This window comes from Chiloscyllium plagiosum, chromosome 4 (genome assembly GCF_004010195.1).
Source record: "Chiloscyllium plagiosum isolate BGI_BamShark_2017 chromosome 4, ASM401019v2, whole genome shotgun sequence".
Lineage (NCBI taxonomy): Eukaryota > Metazoa > Chordata > Chondrichthyes > Orectolobiformes > Hemiscylliidae > Chiloscyllium > Chiloscyllium plagiosum.
Window position 1 is genome coordinate 31,176,587 of NC_057713.1, and position 15,403 is coordinate 31,191,989.

A 15,403-nucleotide genomic window follows, 5' to 3' on the forward strand; every position below is an offset into this window, starting at 1 on the left:
TATTTTTATACTCCATTTCCTTTTAAATAAAGGCCAAAATTCATTTCTTTTCCCTATTACCTGCTGAACTTGGATGTTAGCTTTTTGTGACGAGGACCCCCAAATCCCTTGGTGCTGCAGTTTTTTTGCAGTCTTCTGCATTTAACAACATTCTACTATTCTTCCATTCTTCCTGCCAAAGTGCATAATATCAAAATTTCCCACTGCCAGATTTCTGCCCATTCATGTAGCCTGTTTAAATCTCTCCACAGATATTTTATGTCATCCTCAACACTTGTCTTCCTATCTATTTTTGTGTCATCCACAAACTTGCATCCCCACATAGAAGTTGCATTCACAAACTTGGCAATACTACATTCACTTCTGGCATTCAAGCCATTGAAACATATTGCAAATTGTTGTCGTCCCAGCACTGATCTTTGCAGATCTCCATTAGTTAGAGATTTCAATACTTAAAATCCTTTATCTATTAGTTAGCCAAAACTCTATTTACATCCCCAAACATCATGGAATCTAATTTCATTAAGTAGCTTTGCATATGGTACCTTATCAAACAACTTTTGAAAAATTGCAATATATCACATCTAAAGGTTCACCTTTATTTATCTTGCTTTTTAATTCCTCAAACAACCTTTAATGAATTGGTCAAGCATGATTTTCCCATTCATGAAGCCCTGCTCAGTCTGCTTTTTTATGAATTTCTTTTTAATACTCCAGCATTCTCCCGAGACAGATATTAAATTAATCTTAGTCCAAACAGATGCTGAACAAACAATAAAAAAAATCCACAAGAAGAACAATTTCTGGATCCAGCCCTACTTTTGCAAGCAACATGCTTGAACATTCTCATATAAACAAGCTGGCCTTCCCATCCATTATCTTGGAGAGTTCATTTTAAAAAAAAATCTATTACACATGTAAGGTCATTAATAACCTACACTGACTTCTCAACACCTCTAATTTCAAAGGTGTATTTTTTTATGAAATCAGTCTCTGCATCTCCCACGTGACTTCTTTCACCTTCAACAAGCAACATATAGATGAGGGAAGATTAAGTAATAATGAACTATTAGTGCATGTAAATAGGCCACTCACTAGCAAGGTTCTCATTTAAGTGTTGAAAGCTTAAGCAGTTTCTCAACAGGATTAACTTATTTGAAAAAATATACTGAAATATTTTGTCTTATAAAATCGTTGCCAATGCACACCTAATTTGCGTCGCTCTTCTTTATCTTTCAGTACTGTGATTAATGACGGACCCTCAGGCATTGTCACATGAAGCTGTTGAAGAGCCTTGACTTGTTCACTTTCCTCCTCATCAGGACCCACTGAAAAAAAATGCAATAATATTTCTTTCAAAATGTCCTTTTCTCACTCAAATTCTCCCTACAACATGCAACTTTCAGAGATTTCATTCGTCACAAAACATTCATGCATGTTTGACTTATTAACTGCCCACTTAAGCTGAGTGGCATGCATCTCAGCATTGTTTAAGAGTTAGTAAAGTTTTCAGCACCACATCCACTTAACACCAAGGCTACTTTTCTTCACCTCTGCAACATTACCTGCATGTAAATGTGAATGTCATTTTTTCACTGCCATAGTACATGGCTCTAGGTTAATAAAGCAAGTATCTGCAAATATTTATGGCCCATGACGTACTTTGGTTCTCAGGACAGAATAGGAAACTTGGGTCATGGGCACATGGTGGCTCAGTGGTTGGCACTGTTGCCTCGCAGCCACCACAGACCTGGGTTTGATTCCAGCCTTGGGTAACTGTATGTGTGAAGTTTGCACATTCTCCCCAGGTCAGCATGAGTTTCACCAGGTGCTCCAGTTTCCTCCCACAGACCAAAGATGTGCAGGTTAGGTGGACTAGCTATAGTAAATTGCCCCATAGTATCTAAGATCGTGCAGGCTAGTTGGATTAGCTATGGTAAATGCAGGGCTGTGGGGATAGGGTAGGGGGCTGGGGCCGGTTAGGATGCTCTTCAGAGAAATCAGAGTTAACATTTCAGCTCAAGTGTCCCTTCCTCAAAGGACTGACTCTGAGTTCTCTTCACTGAGGCTGCCAGACCTGCTGAGCTTTTCCAACAACTTCTGATTTTGAAAACAAATAAAAGCTTTGCTTCACATTAATATCAGGTCAGAAGTCTGACAATATTTACATGTTGCATTGGGTTTTACAGACCCAAACCCATGGAAACACGACTAGATTTTCACCATTAATGTGGGTAGCTCTAGTTGGGAAACTGCACTTGCATCAGTGCACCTGCCTCAGAGAAGGTTCCAAACTGGCAAAATTTTCATTGGGGTGCTTTGTGCATAGGTAAGGGATGGAGCCAGTCCCGCATCCCTGTACATAGATCAGAGACAGTTGTCAAGTACTTAAGGCAGGCTCTTCAAATGACTTGTCACAGATCTGAGACTTTGTCCCAGTTATTTTGTCAAATAGTAGGTTCTCAAGCCTTCACATCCTATCATTCATTTTCAATTGCCCCATCATGCCCCCACCTATCCACAAAGGCTCAAAGTCTTCAAAGCCAATTCATATCACCTTTCATACTCATTCACCCAGTATAAACTCTATTCAAAACAAATTAACCCTATTGCAATAATAGCATAAGTAGAAATGCTTAAAAACAAAATCATTTTTTAAGAAGTTGCAGTAACAAGTGCCAGTCAATCAGACCTTTAAAGTATCAATAACAGAAACTATGATGCTTGGCATCTCGTGTGAATAAAGAGTCTGTAATAAATTAGATTACAGCAAGGAAATGCTTGTAAAGCTATGAAATAATGCTTTCCTCTTAGTGCATTTATTTCAATTCCTTGATTGATAGTTTAATAAGCTTTTAACTTAGTGATCTATTTGTCACTGGTTGAATGTTTATCCATACCAAGTAAAGAAGTACCAAGTGCTTATAGTTTCTGTTATTGCTATTTTAAAGGTCTGGTTGATTGGAAGATTCTTGCAGCAGTAAATTTTTTTAACGTTTCGAATAGCTGCTTTTCACATATTCCTATACATGGGGGGGGGGTTTAATTGTTTCTGTAAAGAGTATACATATTGGATGAATGGGTCTGGAGCTGCTATGAGTTGGCACAAAAGCTAGGAGGGATCATTGGGGATGGGTGGAGGACAGGAGCTGGCATGGACAAAGTCTCTTTAAGTATCCAGACCATGGTTCACAACTTCCCTGAGTGATGATGAGCCACAAATCCCTAGGAAGCTGGCCCAATTCCACAGAAATTAAAAGGAACTAAGAGATACACATCCACATAACATCGCTAATCAGTTGGGAATGCAAGGTGTGGACTCACTCCTCCTGAATCAGTTAAATCAAGCCCATTCTTGTAATTATACAAGCTCATGGGATTGACATATTTCAACACCAATTCAGTTGAGACAGAGTGTCGGGCAATTTGAAAGCTGCAGAAAAGACAGACAAAAACTGGCATCCATTGATGGTATCTTCTTTTGAAACACAGATGAACTATAAGACATGTTTCATTCATACGATGTGTCAAATAAACTGGTCTTTCATTCTCCAAGGGGTAGTTTATAAGTAGTCACTAATTCAAAAAGCTTGGATTATTCACTTGAAGTATGGTCATGACTTGTACATATGCACTTTATCAGGTAAGATGAGTAGTTAATACAGATAAAAATTCTCAAAGTAAATGCAACCTTTTAATGATGGGCAATAAATGCTACCATAGCCAGTGTCAGCCATATACAGAAAAAAAAAGCCACAGGTGAATGTAAACTTACCAAACTGGTTTAAATGCATGGTATTTGTTGAAGAGGCATTTAACACAATGGTTTGAACAAAGAATTATACACCCAATTTAAAAAATTGTAACTTAAAGTATATTTTTATGGATTAATATAATCTTGTCAATGGAACAGACTCCTCTTTTTGAGAAGAAAGGTGATTGCAAGCTTAAGTCAGGGTAGCTTGGTCTCACACTGGATCAGAGCTGAAAATGTGTCGCTGGAAAAGCGCAGCAGGTCAGGCAGCATCCAGGGAACAGGAGAATCGACGTTTCGGGCATAAGCCCTTCTTCAGGAATGCCCGAAACGTCGATTCTCCTGTTCCCTGGATGCTGCCTGACCTGCTGTGCTTTTCCAGCAACACATTTTCAGCTCTGATCTCCAGCATCTGCAGACCTCACTTTCTCCTCACACTGGATCACACAATTAGCAGGAGGTAACTGCTTACTGGGCGATTGAAGGCATGGCTTCTTGTAATACTGTGTTGTACAGTTCAAACCCTATCAATAAATTAGCATTTAATTTGGCCTTTAAACGTCCTGTCATTATTTCTTGTAACAGTCATGGCTGACAGCCGAGTCGGTATAGCGTGGGTTATTACAATAGTGATTAAATACATTGCCTCTTCTCATTCATGTTTCAGATACCTTCTAGCTTGCATTACATTGTAGATGACCCCGTGACCTTAGTATATTCCGCAGTTGCTCTAGCTGCACCATGTAGGTGTGTAACTTGGATAAAAATTTTAAAAGAATCCTAATATTCCTTTACGTAGACTTCCTTCCAAGTTTACCAATACTTTAGACACTTAGCACAGCCAAGTGCACTTACTGCATATAGAATGATTCTTATAATTCATATCTTTGCATGTATTTATGAGTAGGAGTAGACCATTTGCCCCCCCCCCCCCCCAAACCTGTTCTGCTACTTTAATGAGTTCACGGTTGATCTGATTGTGACTTAACTCCAGACTACTGCCAGCCCATGATAACCCATGACACCCTTGAAGGGTCAAGAATGCTCCAACCCCTGGCATTCTCATCTCCAGAAAGTGTTGGAAGTGAATTCACTGAATACTTTTAAGGCAAAGAATCACAATTCTCAGAAAAATATGGTCCTCATCTTAAAAGCAAGGCCCCTTATTTTTAAATAGTTTAGGTTATAAACACAATTTCTCTTTCTCAAAACATACTGACTCTGCCTGATCACTTAATTATTTTCTGAGTATTTTGCTATAACTTCCTTATTACTTGATTCTAGCAATTTCCCCAAGACAGATGCAAGGTTAAATGGCCTATAGTTTTCTGTTACCTTCTTTCAGAAATAGTACATTTTCCAAACCTTCAAGAACCTGGGGAATTTTGCAAGATTATAAACAATGTCACTACTATCTATACAGTCACTTCTTATATGAACAATTATAAATTCATATTGTAAGCTTTATAGTTACATATCAAATTATAAAACAAACTATATCGGATTTTGTCACAACACTTACTTATATGGTCACATAGTGCGATTGCTGCATAATAGTGAGAAATGGCCTTGAAATACTCAGATTTCACCTGAACCATAGTTGTCCAAGAGAATGGAACATAATTTTTCACTGGGGGTTGTGTCATTGTCTGATAGACCAAGGAGTACACATCTGCCACCTAAATAACAGTAAAATAATGATTCAGGACAGCAAAGTCAAGTCTATATTACTGAAATGACAATGTGTTGCTATGTCGTAATACAGCTCCCCGTCTGTGGAGCTCTCAAAAATATCTTAATAGTAATGAAAATTAGACACAAAATAAAAGCTAAGCATAGGGATTAGCATCCCTACCTGATCTCAATTGTCTTCAAGTTTCTTCTGGTAATGTCACAGAGTAATATTACCACATTAACTCAGTATAGTTCAGCACTAGGATGTTGTTAAGTGTTTACAAGGATGCTGCTTGGGCTTAACAGTCTGAGTTACAGGGAGAGGTCGGACAACTAGAACTATTTTCTTTACAGTGTAAGAGACTGGGGGGGGGGGGGGGGGGGGAAATGAGACCATGAGAGGCATTGATAAGGTGAATGCACTCAGGTCTTTTTCTCCAGAGTTGGGGAATTGAGGACGAGAGGACATCAATTTAAGGTTAGAGGGGAAAAGATAAAAGGGACCTGGAGGGGCAACTTTTTTGACACAGAGTTGTGCGGAGATGGATTGAACTGGCAGCATAAGTGGTTAAGGTGGGTACATTAACATTTAAGAGGCATTTGGACAATTACAAGGATATGATATGTTTAGAAGGATAAGGGCCAAGTGCAGGGAAGTGGAGTTCATGTGGTCAGCATGGACCAGTTTGGGCCAAAGGGCCTGTCTCCATGCTATAGGATTCTATGCCTCTATAACACTACCAACAGCTTCAGAAACTTCATGCTAAGAGGTTGAACAGTGCATAAAAATAGCAAAATAAGCCACATCTGAGGTTTCTGCTCCTCATTATCAAGCTGCTGGAAAACACATCTAAGAGCAAAATCAGATTTGAAAGGAATTAAGATTGCATTCAAATTTTCAAGACTTCCAAAGGGTCATAACGGCAGTGGTGGTAGTGGCTGCCAATCATGTGGCATGCACATTATGAGCTGGGAGCACTACCAAAATAAAATTAGTGCAATAAGTTAGTGATCTATTTATAAGTTAGACATATTGCTCACTGAATACATTTAAAAAAAAAAGTCCAATCTCACTGCCACCATTTGAAGGCCCATCCTTGGATCAGAAGAAGTGAGGCATATGCAAAACACAACTTAAGTCATTTAAGATGTTTGAAAAGGTACAGGACAGTTACCAATTGACCTGCTTAAAAAGTAATACAGTCAGATGTTTTACTGATTAGGAAAATACCCTTCAGTCTCCACAATAGTCATCAAGCATCTATTTTAACTGCATTTATTCTTAAGTCACTTTTAATAAGTTATTATTGATTCTTTAGTAACTCATTCATGGTTATGGAAAATGTTAGTGCCAATATAAGCGCCGGCAGCATGGGAGAAGGAACACATCTCCGCAAACATTATTTTTCATTTCTTACCCTTGCTGCTTCCTGTGCACACTGTAGCTGCGTTAAGAACTCATCCTTAACTCCCGCCACTATCACCTTTTCAAAGACGCATTCCTGTACTTGTGCAATCATCAGACGAACCAACATGTTGAGGGATGGAGTGCTCATATCGAGGCTTGGTGCATTGAAGAAATTTTCTTTCAAGTAGTTCAATGCACCTGAAGTTGAATATGATATATGAGCATATACAGAACACAACATAAGCAGTGTTTAGAATATGATTGGTGATTCATGGAGAAAAAAAGCCTTCAACAAACTACATTAACATTCAATCATGCCTCTATGTTTCAAATCCAATTCAGCACTTTGGAAGCGAATCAGTTTTAGGTTTGTAAGTACATAAGGTGCTACCTGCAAAGGATGAAATTAATTTACCAGTTAACCTATATTATTGCTGATGTGGAGGTGCCGGTGTTGGACTGGGGTGGACTAAGTTAAAAATCACACAACATCAAGTTATATTCCAAGAAGTTTATTTGAAAGTGCCCCTTTGTCAGGTATCTGGTGGGGCAGGATTATAAGACCCAGAATTTATCGTAAAAGATCAAAGTGTCATACAACTGATGCAATGCATTGAACATACCTAGATTGCTGTTAAGTCTTTAATCATTTAGAATGAGTATGCAGGCTTCATTCGATTAATACGTAAATCCCAGAACTTCTTTCAAGTGACTTGAAAGTCAGGCCGGATTGAAAGTGTCTCGTTCCAGCAGTGTCAGGCTGTGCTAAGACAGGAGGATGGTAGCTCCAGCAGCACTGGGTCAGGTTGAGTTTCTAGCAACAGTAGAATAGGCTTGTGTCCAGGTGGGTTATGTCAGGCTGTGGGGAGAAGTTGGGGGCTTGCGTGTCTCTAAGTTGGGATGTGTTTGGGTCCTGATCGGGTGGGGGAATACAGAGGTGAAATTGGGGAGTCAGTGGTAAACCAAGAGCCAGTTTAACAGTTACTCAAGAGTTGGACTACATTTTTAACTTTTTTTTTCTGAATGACTATATAAACTTAATCCCTTTATCCGATCTTCATAGACATTCTCGTAGCAATTGAACACAGGGGCATTGTTTTTGGGAAAATTTCCACAGAATCACCTGTGTCAAGAATTCCGCAGGGTATTAACTAGCAATTCCAGTCTGCACTACTCCAATGATTTCCAATAATATTAGCATATCTTGGCCAATGCCGTAACAGAAAGTTCTATCAGAGTAAATACAAAATATAAAGCAAAACATGTGGATCTAACAAATTTCAGGGACTAAAAACAAACTGTTCTTTAAGAGGCCAAGTGCCAATATCAAACAAAATAATGTGTATTTTAGAATGGAGAAAAAGGATTCTGAAACTAAAACACAGATTTTTAAGTACTGTGTCATTCTGTTGTGGCATGTGTATGTCTTAGTGGAAATCATTACATGTTGATCAGCATAAAACATCATTTCACAAAGATAAGCTTATATTTTCATTTCAGTTGCTCATATAGTTAATCAAACATTAATAATTATTCCACCTCCCCAATGAAAACCCACCTGCTGCCTTTTGGAAGGCATCTATGGCATAATTAATTCCCTCCTCAGTGGTCCGGTCCTGTCGTGCCCCAATCTGCGTATATAGTGCTCCAATGTTGAACAGAATGCTTCCCTTTTCAAAAGCTAGAGCCCGTTGATAAGAAGGAACACCAGTCAAAGAGTCATACCTGTCAAGAGGTAGGGAAGGAGAAAACAGATTAAAAACTGAATTAATAAATTAAGAGTTCTGAAGAAGGGCCACTGGATCTGAAACATTCCCTCTGTTTGTTTCCATGCATGCTGCCAGACCTGCTAAGCTTTTCCAACTATTTCTATTCTTGCTTCTGATTTTCAGCATCCATAGTTATTTGGGACTTTTTAAAAAAATGAAATCATTTGATTGGTAGAAAGCATTTAACTGTAAACCTGCAGTAATGCTAAAAAGCAGAGTTTCTGTTTGGTTCTGCCTTCGGTATTTTCTGGGTTATGTTAATTCGACTAAAAGCAGATGAATGTGTTACATTTAGGACTATGTCTGTACTAGCTAATATCTAACATGGGACTTAACAACATCATCCCCGATGATCTAAGTCGATATTGTCACTTCAGCCCATTCGATCACTAACACCTCACCAAGCTTTCACTTAGTATACAGGGGGCATGCTGATTATTAAGGACTATATATGTAAAATTGCATTGGGTAGCTATGTGTGCCATTCCATCTTGTGAAAGATATTAGTGTGCACGTTGCTAACACCTACCAAATATATGCAGACCAAGGACAACAATCAATTTACAATATTGATTTGATGCCAATTGCACCATTTTGGAACTCCAGTCATTTCCCTGCTTTACACTCATACAGCTAAACACATACTAAAGAACACAAAGGACTCCAAACTGGCTCTATTTAAAGGAATTATCAACTACTTGAACACAAGGTTAAATGTCAATTGAGTTCTTTCTTGCTCTTGTGACATGTGGCAATTGCTGATATTAAGGTTTCTGTGCAAATACATTCTCAGATATAAAAGATATGGTGAGCATCCATTATGAAAAGGACCAGGTTAAGAGAACATACTGCAGCTACGTAGAGCAGGATGAACTGTTAAAAGGAGGAGAAACAGGTAAAAACTCACTCAACCAAACATCTGGTTGGGGTATCTGGGGAGTACTTACTTGACAAGGCTCAAAATACACCAGGATGGTATGTACCTGCTTCCAAAATCAACCAGTAAAATCCACTCACTGGGTCAGGGTCAGTCACTCAGAGAAAAATCACCCTTCCATAAACAAAGTGGAAGGAAATGGTGAACAGTTGTTTCTTTAATCACAAGGGAGTCACACTGGATTCAAATGTTAACTCTGTTTCTTTCTTCAGGATACTCCAGCATATTTTCCCTTTTTACCTCCAAACAGACACTGGTTTTCTCCAATGCTTGCTACGGACAAAAGGCTGGACGAAGAGGCCATAGACTCAAAACATTAATTCTGTTTCTTTCAGACCTGCTGAATTTTGCCTGCAATTTCTGTTTTTGATATAGTGTATTTAGAGGAATGAGGTAAATGGTGGCAGTCAGAGAAGATGCAAGCAGAAACACAAAGTGTGTAAGGGACAAAGCCTGGGAAATCAGTAGGCAGGCTCAGGAGTGGGGCAGAATATGTATGGAGCAAGACCTAAGGGCTGAGGCAGGGAAGTGGGGCTATGATGTGTAGACAGGGGAGCTACAGGATATGGGAAAGGACCTGGTAGAATGGGTGGGTGTAGAGGAAAGAGGGGATGCAAAGATAGAGGAACTGCAAAGGTTTGAGATTGAGGGAAGCGTCTGCAAAGGATGGAAAGAGTACAAAAAGGGAGAGAAAACCAGGAAGGGAAGACAGTTTAAATGTTTCAATATAGGAACACTTATCTAAATGGAAACAGATCAACTGTATCAATGTATTCCCTGCAAATTAATTTGGAATCTTTAGATTAAAGCTTCATGAATTCAGGAGTTATTACACTGGGGAAGGAATGTACTGGATGTGGTTGTTTCAGTTGCATTACTTTGTAGAGAATAGTTTTATTTCATGAAGGTTTGCAATTATCCCATTTCAAAGCATTTTATATACTGTGAATTACTTTAGGTAGTGGCTATATATACATAGAGATATCTATGTAATGGTATTGCTGTGACCTCACCAGCCTGCAGAAAGCTGTTTAGGATGATGACTTTTTCTTGTCTAGAGGTGTGTCAGCCACATTTTAAAAAAAAAATCATTTGCTGTTTGACTCATATCTATTGTCTTGGGTCAATTTAAATACTGGGATGTCAAGGAGGTTAATGATCTCCTTGTGTGATGATGAATGATGATGATTATTGAGATATTGGTGAATTGTTGTGGTTCTATTCGCCGAGCTGGGAATTTGTGTTGCAGACATTTCGTCCCCTGTCTAGGTGACATCCTCAGTGCTTGGGAGCCTCCTGTGAAGCGCTTCTGTGTTGTTTCCTCCGGCATTTATAGTGGTTTGTCTCTGCCGCTTCCGGTTGTCAGTTCCAGCTGTCTGCTGTAGTGGCCGGTATACTGGGTCCAGGTCAATGTGTTTGTTGATAGAATCTGTGGATGAGTGCCCTGCCTCTAGGAATTCCCTGGCTGTTCTCTGTTTGGCTTGTCCTATAATAGTATGAGAGATGTGAAGACAAGCCAGGAAATGGGAATCCTGTGCCAACCGCCTAAACGCCACAGACAAACAACTCCAATTCCTGCACGAATGCTGCAAGAATCAAATCCTTCCACCATGTGTCAGATACAGACAACAGTCAACAACCCACAAGCCAGAGACACAGCCAGACAGAACGGATTCAGGTAATGATTACAGATGCACACAAAAGACTACACAAATACAGACAAGAAATTGCATGCCAAAAATCGTTAATTTCAAAAACCACCAATCAGAAATGGACCCGGACCATAGAACAGGCCGTCACCATACGACAGAACAGGACCACACACCGCAAAAAAACGGCACTAACACACAACAGAGAGGACACCACAACACATAGCTGGGTTAGAAACATCTCCCACAGACAGCTCAAAGACACGGAAGGAACAATACTGGCCAAGGGACTCAACTATAACCACAGGGACGCCAAGACAGCAGACTTCCTAGCAGCACTAGAATGCACACTCAGAAACAATGGACTGACAGAACAGACACAACAAACAGTGAGACAAAGTATCGTACCCCTGATAACAAGGAAAAGACAAACACACAACCTCAACACCAAGGAGAGGGAAGCACTAAAAACACTAAGAAATTATAAGAACATAATCATACTGCCAGCAGACAAAGGCAGAATGACTGTCTTCCTGGACAAAGCAGAGTACATCCAGAAGCGCAACAATGACTTGAAGATACCAACACCTACCAAAAGAGGGAGTTTGAGCCCACCCCACAGCTCACCAATAGGATAAACAACATACTGAGGAACCTGCAAAAACAAAACGGACAGATAACCAGGTTTGACCTACAGAGAATGAAACCTGATAGCAACACCACCCCCAGATTCTATGGACTACCTAAAGTGCACAAACCAGACATCTCACTCAGACCCATCGTATCGCTACCAGGGCCACCATCACACAACTTGCTAAAGAACTACAACAGAAACTGAAACACCTGATCAGTGGATCCAGACACTCTATACAGTCAACACAGGAATTCTTGGACATCATCAGAAATATACACATAGATAAGGAAGAAACTATGGTCTCATTTGACGTAACGGCACTGTTCACCTCTATCGACAAAACCCTAGCCAGAGAAACAATAGCCAACCTGCTGGACATACAGAACAGACAACAAGATGGGGAACCTATCAACAAAGACTGCATACTCAAAACTACTGGACCTGTGCCTCACAACACACTTCACATTCAACAACCAAATATATGAATAAATCAACGGCACACGCATGGGCTCACCCATCTCTAGACTCATAGCAGAAGCGGTAAAGTAAAGATTAGAACAAACAGTCTTACCGCAAATTCAACCCAAACTCTGGGTGGATATGTGGGTGACACCTTTGTAATCATTAAAAACACAGAAATAGAAAACACACACCGGATCATCAACGCCACACTCAGAGGAATCCGATTCACTAGAGATGAAGAAAAGGACAACCAACTCCCATTCCTAGACGTGATGGCACAGAGAACATCGAACGGAGAATTCACCACAAAGGTATACAGAAAAACCACACACACAGACCAAGTCTTGAACTACGAAAGCAACCACTCCAACACACACAAAAGAAGTTGCATCAAGACACTGTACAAAAGGGCCACAACACACTGCAGTACACCAGAACTGCAAAAAGAGGAAGAAGAACACCTCCACATTGTATTCGCCAAAAACGGATACCCCTGCAATTTCATCAACAGAGGCCTAAGGGAAAGACAACGGAATGAGGACATGCCACAACACAAAAGGACTAGCCACGTTACCATACATCAAGAACATTTCTGAACTGACAGCCAGACTACTACGACCACTAGGACTCATAACAGCACACAAACCAACAGCCACTCTCAGACAACAACTCACCAGGACAAAGGACCCAATACCCAGCATGAGCAAAACCAACATAATATACAAAATCCCATACAAGGACTGCACAAAACACTACATAGGACAAACAGGAAGACAGCTAACGATCTGTATCCATGAACACCAACTAGCCACGAAACGACATGACCAGTTATCCTTACTAGCCACACACGCGGATGACAAGCAACATGAGTTCGACTGGGACAACACTATTATAGGACAAGCCAAACAAAGAACAGCCAGGGAATTCCTAGAGGCATGGCACTCATCCACAGATTCTATCAACAAACACATCGACCTGGACCCAATATACCGGCCACTGCAGCGGACAGCTGGAACTGACAACCGGAAGTGGCAGAGACAAACCACTATAAATGCTGGAGGAAACAACACAGAAGCGCTTCACAGGAGGCTCCCAAGCACTGCGGATGTCACCTATACAGGGGATGAAACGTCTGCAACACAAATTCCCAGCTTGGCGAACAGAATCACATAAACGAGCACCCGAGCTACAAATCTTCTCACAAACTTTGAATATTGGTGAATTCTTCACCAATATAATCAATACAAATTATAGAAGGTATTGTTACATCATTTAATGAAGGAGTTAGAAAGACTGAAAAAGGAATCCCATAAAACCAAAAATTAGTCACTAAAAATCCAAAAGTAGCCCTTGAGAAAATCCAGGAACAGGTCTTGTTGCAAATCTTTCAAACAGTTGAAAGCGGTAACATTTATTTCACAATTTGAAGGTGAAGAACAAACTAACAAAAAAAAAACCCAGCAATTGCTTTTGCATAAATTGGGCTGCCTGAATCTATGTAAGCCTAATTAATATAGTTGCACCCTCCACACAAAGCAAATCAAACTTAACCTGCTCATTATGTGTGTGCTGGCAGCTATTTCTTGTTGTGTAGTTAAGATTTAATGAAAGATGTAATGGCCACACCGCTGAACATGTGTTCCAGGCTCTACTTGAAAGTCAAGTTTTGCCCTGCTCTTCAAATGTCCTAGGCTGTCAACCTAATCATCACTGTGGCTCCCTAAATATCTTAATCAATCAATAACTCCTATTTCACCCCTCACCCCACATCTACCATGTAATTATACTCAGTACCACTATCTACTATCTTCCCTCCATTGAAGCCAAGGAGATTTGCAAAAACATCCTCTTCCGTAATGTCACATACCTTCCTCTGCTACATCAGACCTCAACCTTTTGTTTGGGGGTGTCCCCCTTCAAGGGCATTGTCCTGTGTGTCCCAGTGCAATGGCTCCAATTAACATCCTTCAGTTTCACACACAGAATGGGCAGCCTTCTCGTATGTACTGCCCAATATATGGCTGACTGGTCAAACAGCCCAGACTGAGCACAGTCCACCACTAACTGAGGTCTCTACTGACTCTTGACTGGCTTAGCTGTACTCTTCAGACTGCGTGAACTCCATCTGCAGGGTTGATCATGATCCAATTCCTGGACTGGAAGGTTAGCCTGAAATTGACTTTGAGAGCACCAAATGCTCAATTCAGTATCATCAACCCTCTGAACTGAAATCAGACTGTGCCCATGACTGATCTCTTGATGAAGGATTACATTAGACTTTCAGACCTTGCAGTTTCGTTGAAACACATGCAGCATGTTTGTCACAAAAGCTGCTGGCACATGCTACAGGTGTGACATTGATGTAGCAGGGTGCTATACAATATATCCACCCCTTGATCATTCAATACTGGCAACCATGACAAGCTGTCTGACTTTCTACATGCATTAAAAAGGTAGAGATGCTGTGAGTTAACAAGTTTTCATTGAAACAGTAATGCACTAAAAAGCAAGGCAACGTAACGTAGAAATACTGTGATTCACTAAAATGTAAGGTAACACAGAGATGCTGTGAACATTTAAGAAAACACAGGAGAATGTGTTAAGAAAAACACAACTTAAGAAATTCAAGATGTATTCTATACAAATTCATAAGAATGGGTATGTCGTTGTGGCACAGTGTTGTGGCCAGACCATTACAAGGCATCACTGAGATCCAAAAAAATGTGTGAAGTGACTTGTGAGTTAGTCTGAAATTGACAACAACGACATGGGTGTTTTGGATTAGTGGTGCTGGAAGAGCACAGCAGTTCAGGCAGTATCCGAGGAGCAGCGAAATCGACGTTTCGGGCAAAAGCCCTTCATCAGGAATAAAGGCAGAGAGCCTTTATTCCTGATGAAGCGTGGAGAGATAAGCTAGAGGAGGGTAGGGGTGGGAAGAAAGTAGCATAGAGTACAATAGGTGAGTGGGGGAGGGGATGAAGGTGATCGGTCAGGACGGGGGGAGGGTGGAGTGGATAGGTGGAAAAGAAGATAGGCAGGTAGGACAAGTCATGGGGACAGTGCAGAGCTGGAAGTTTGGAACTAGGGTGAGGTGGGGGAAAGGGAAATGAGGAAAC

The 15,403-nt window shown here is 40.4% G+C and overlaps 1 protein-coding gene across 2 annotated transcripts in view; it reads right to left on the reverse strand.

The window, feature by feature from the left end:
- rhpn1 (rhophilin, Rho GTPase binding protein 1) overlaps positions 1-15,403 on the reverse strand; it is a 90,921-nt gene that overhangs the window by 19,851 nt on the left and 55,667 nt on the right. For both annotated transcript variants that reach the window (XM_043687900.1, XM_043687899.1), the window contains exons 7-10: positions 8,395-8,561; positions 6,847-7,034; positions 5,277-5,433; positions 1,209-1,328 (exon numbers count right to left, since the gene is read on the reverse strand). In XM_043687900.1, coding sequence (XP_043543835.1) covers positions 1,209-1,328; positions 5,277-5,433; positions 6,847-7,034; positions 8,395-8,561 — 632 coding nt within the window. The remainder of the gene's footprint in view (positions 1-1,208; positions 1,329-5,276; positions 5,434-6,846; positions 7,035-8,394; positions 8,562-15,403) is intronic.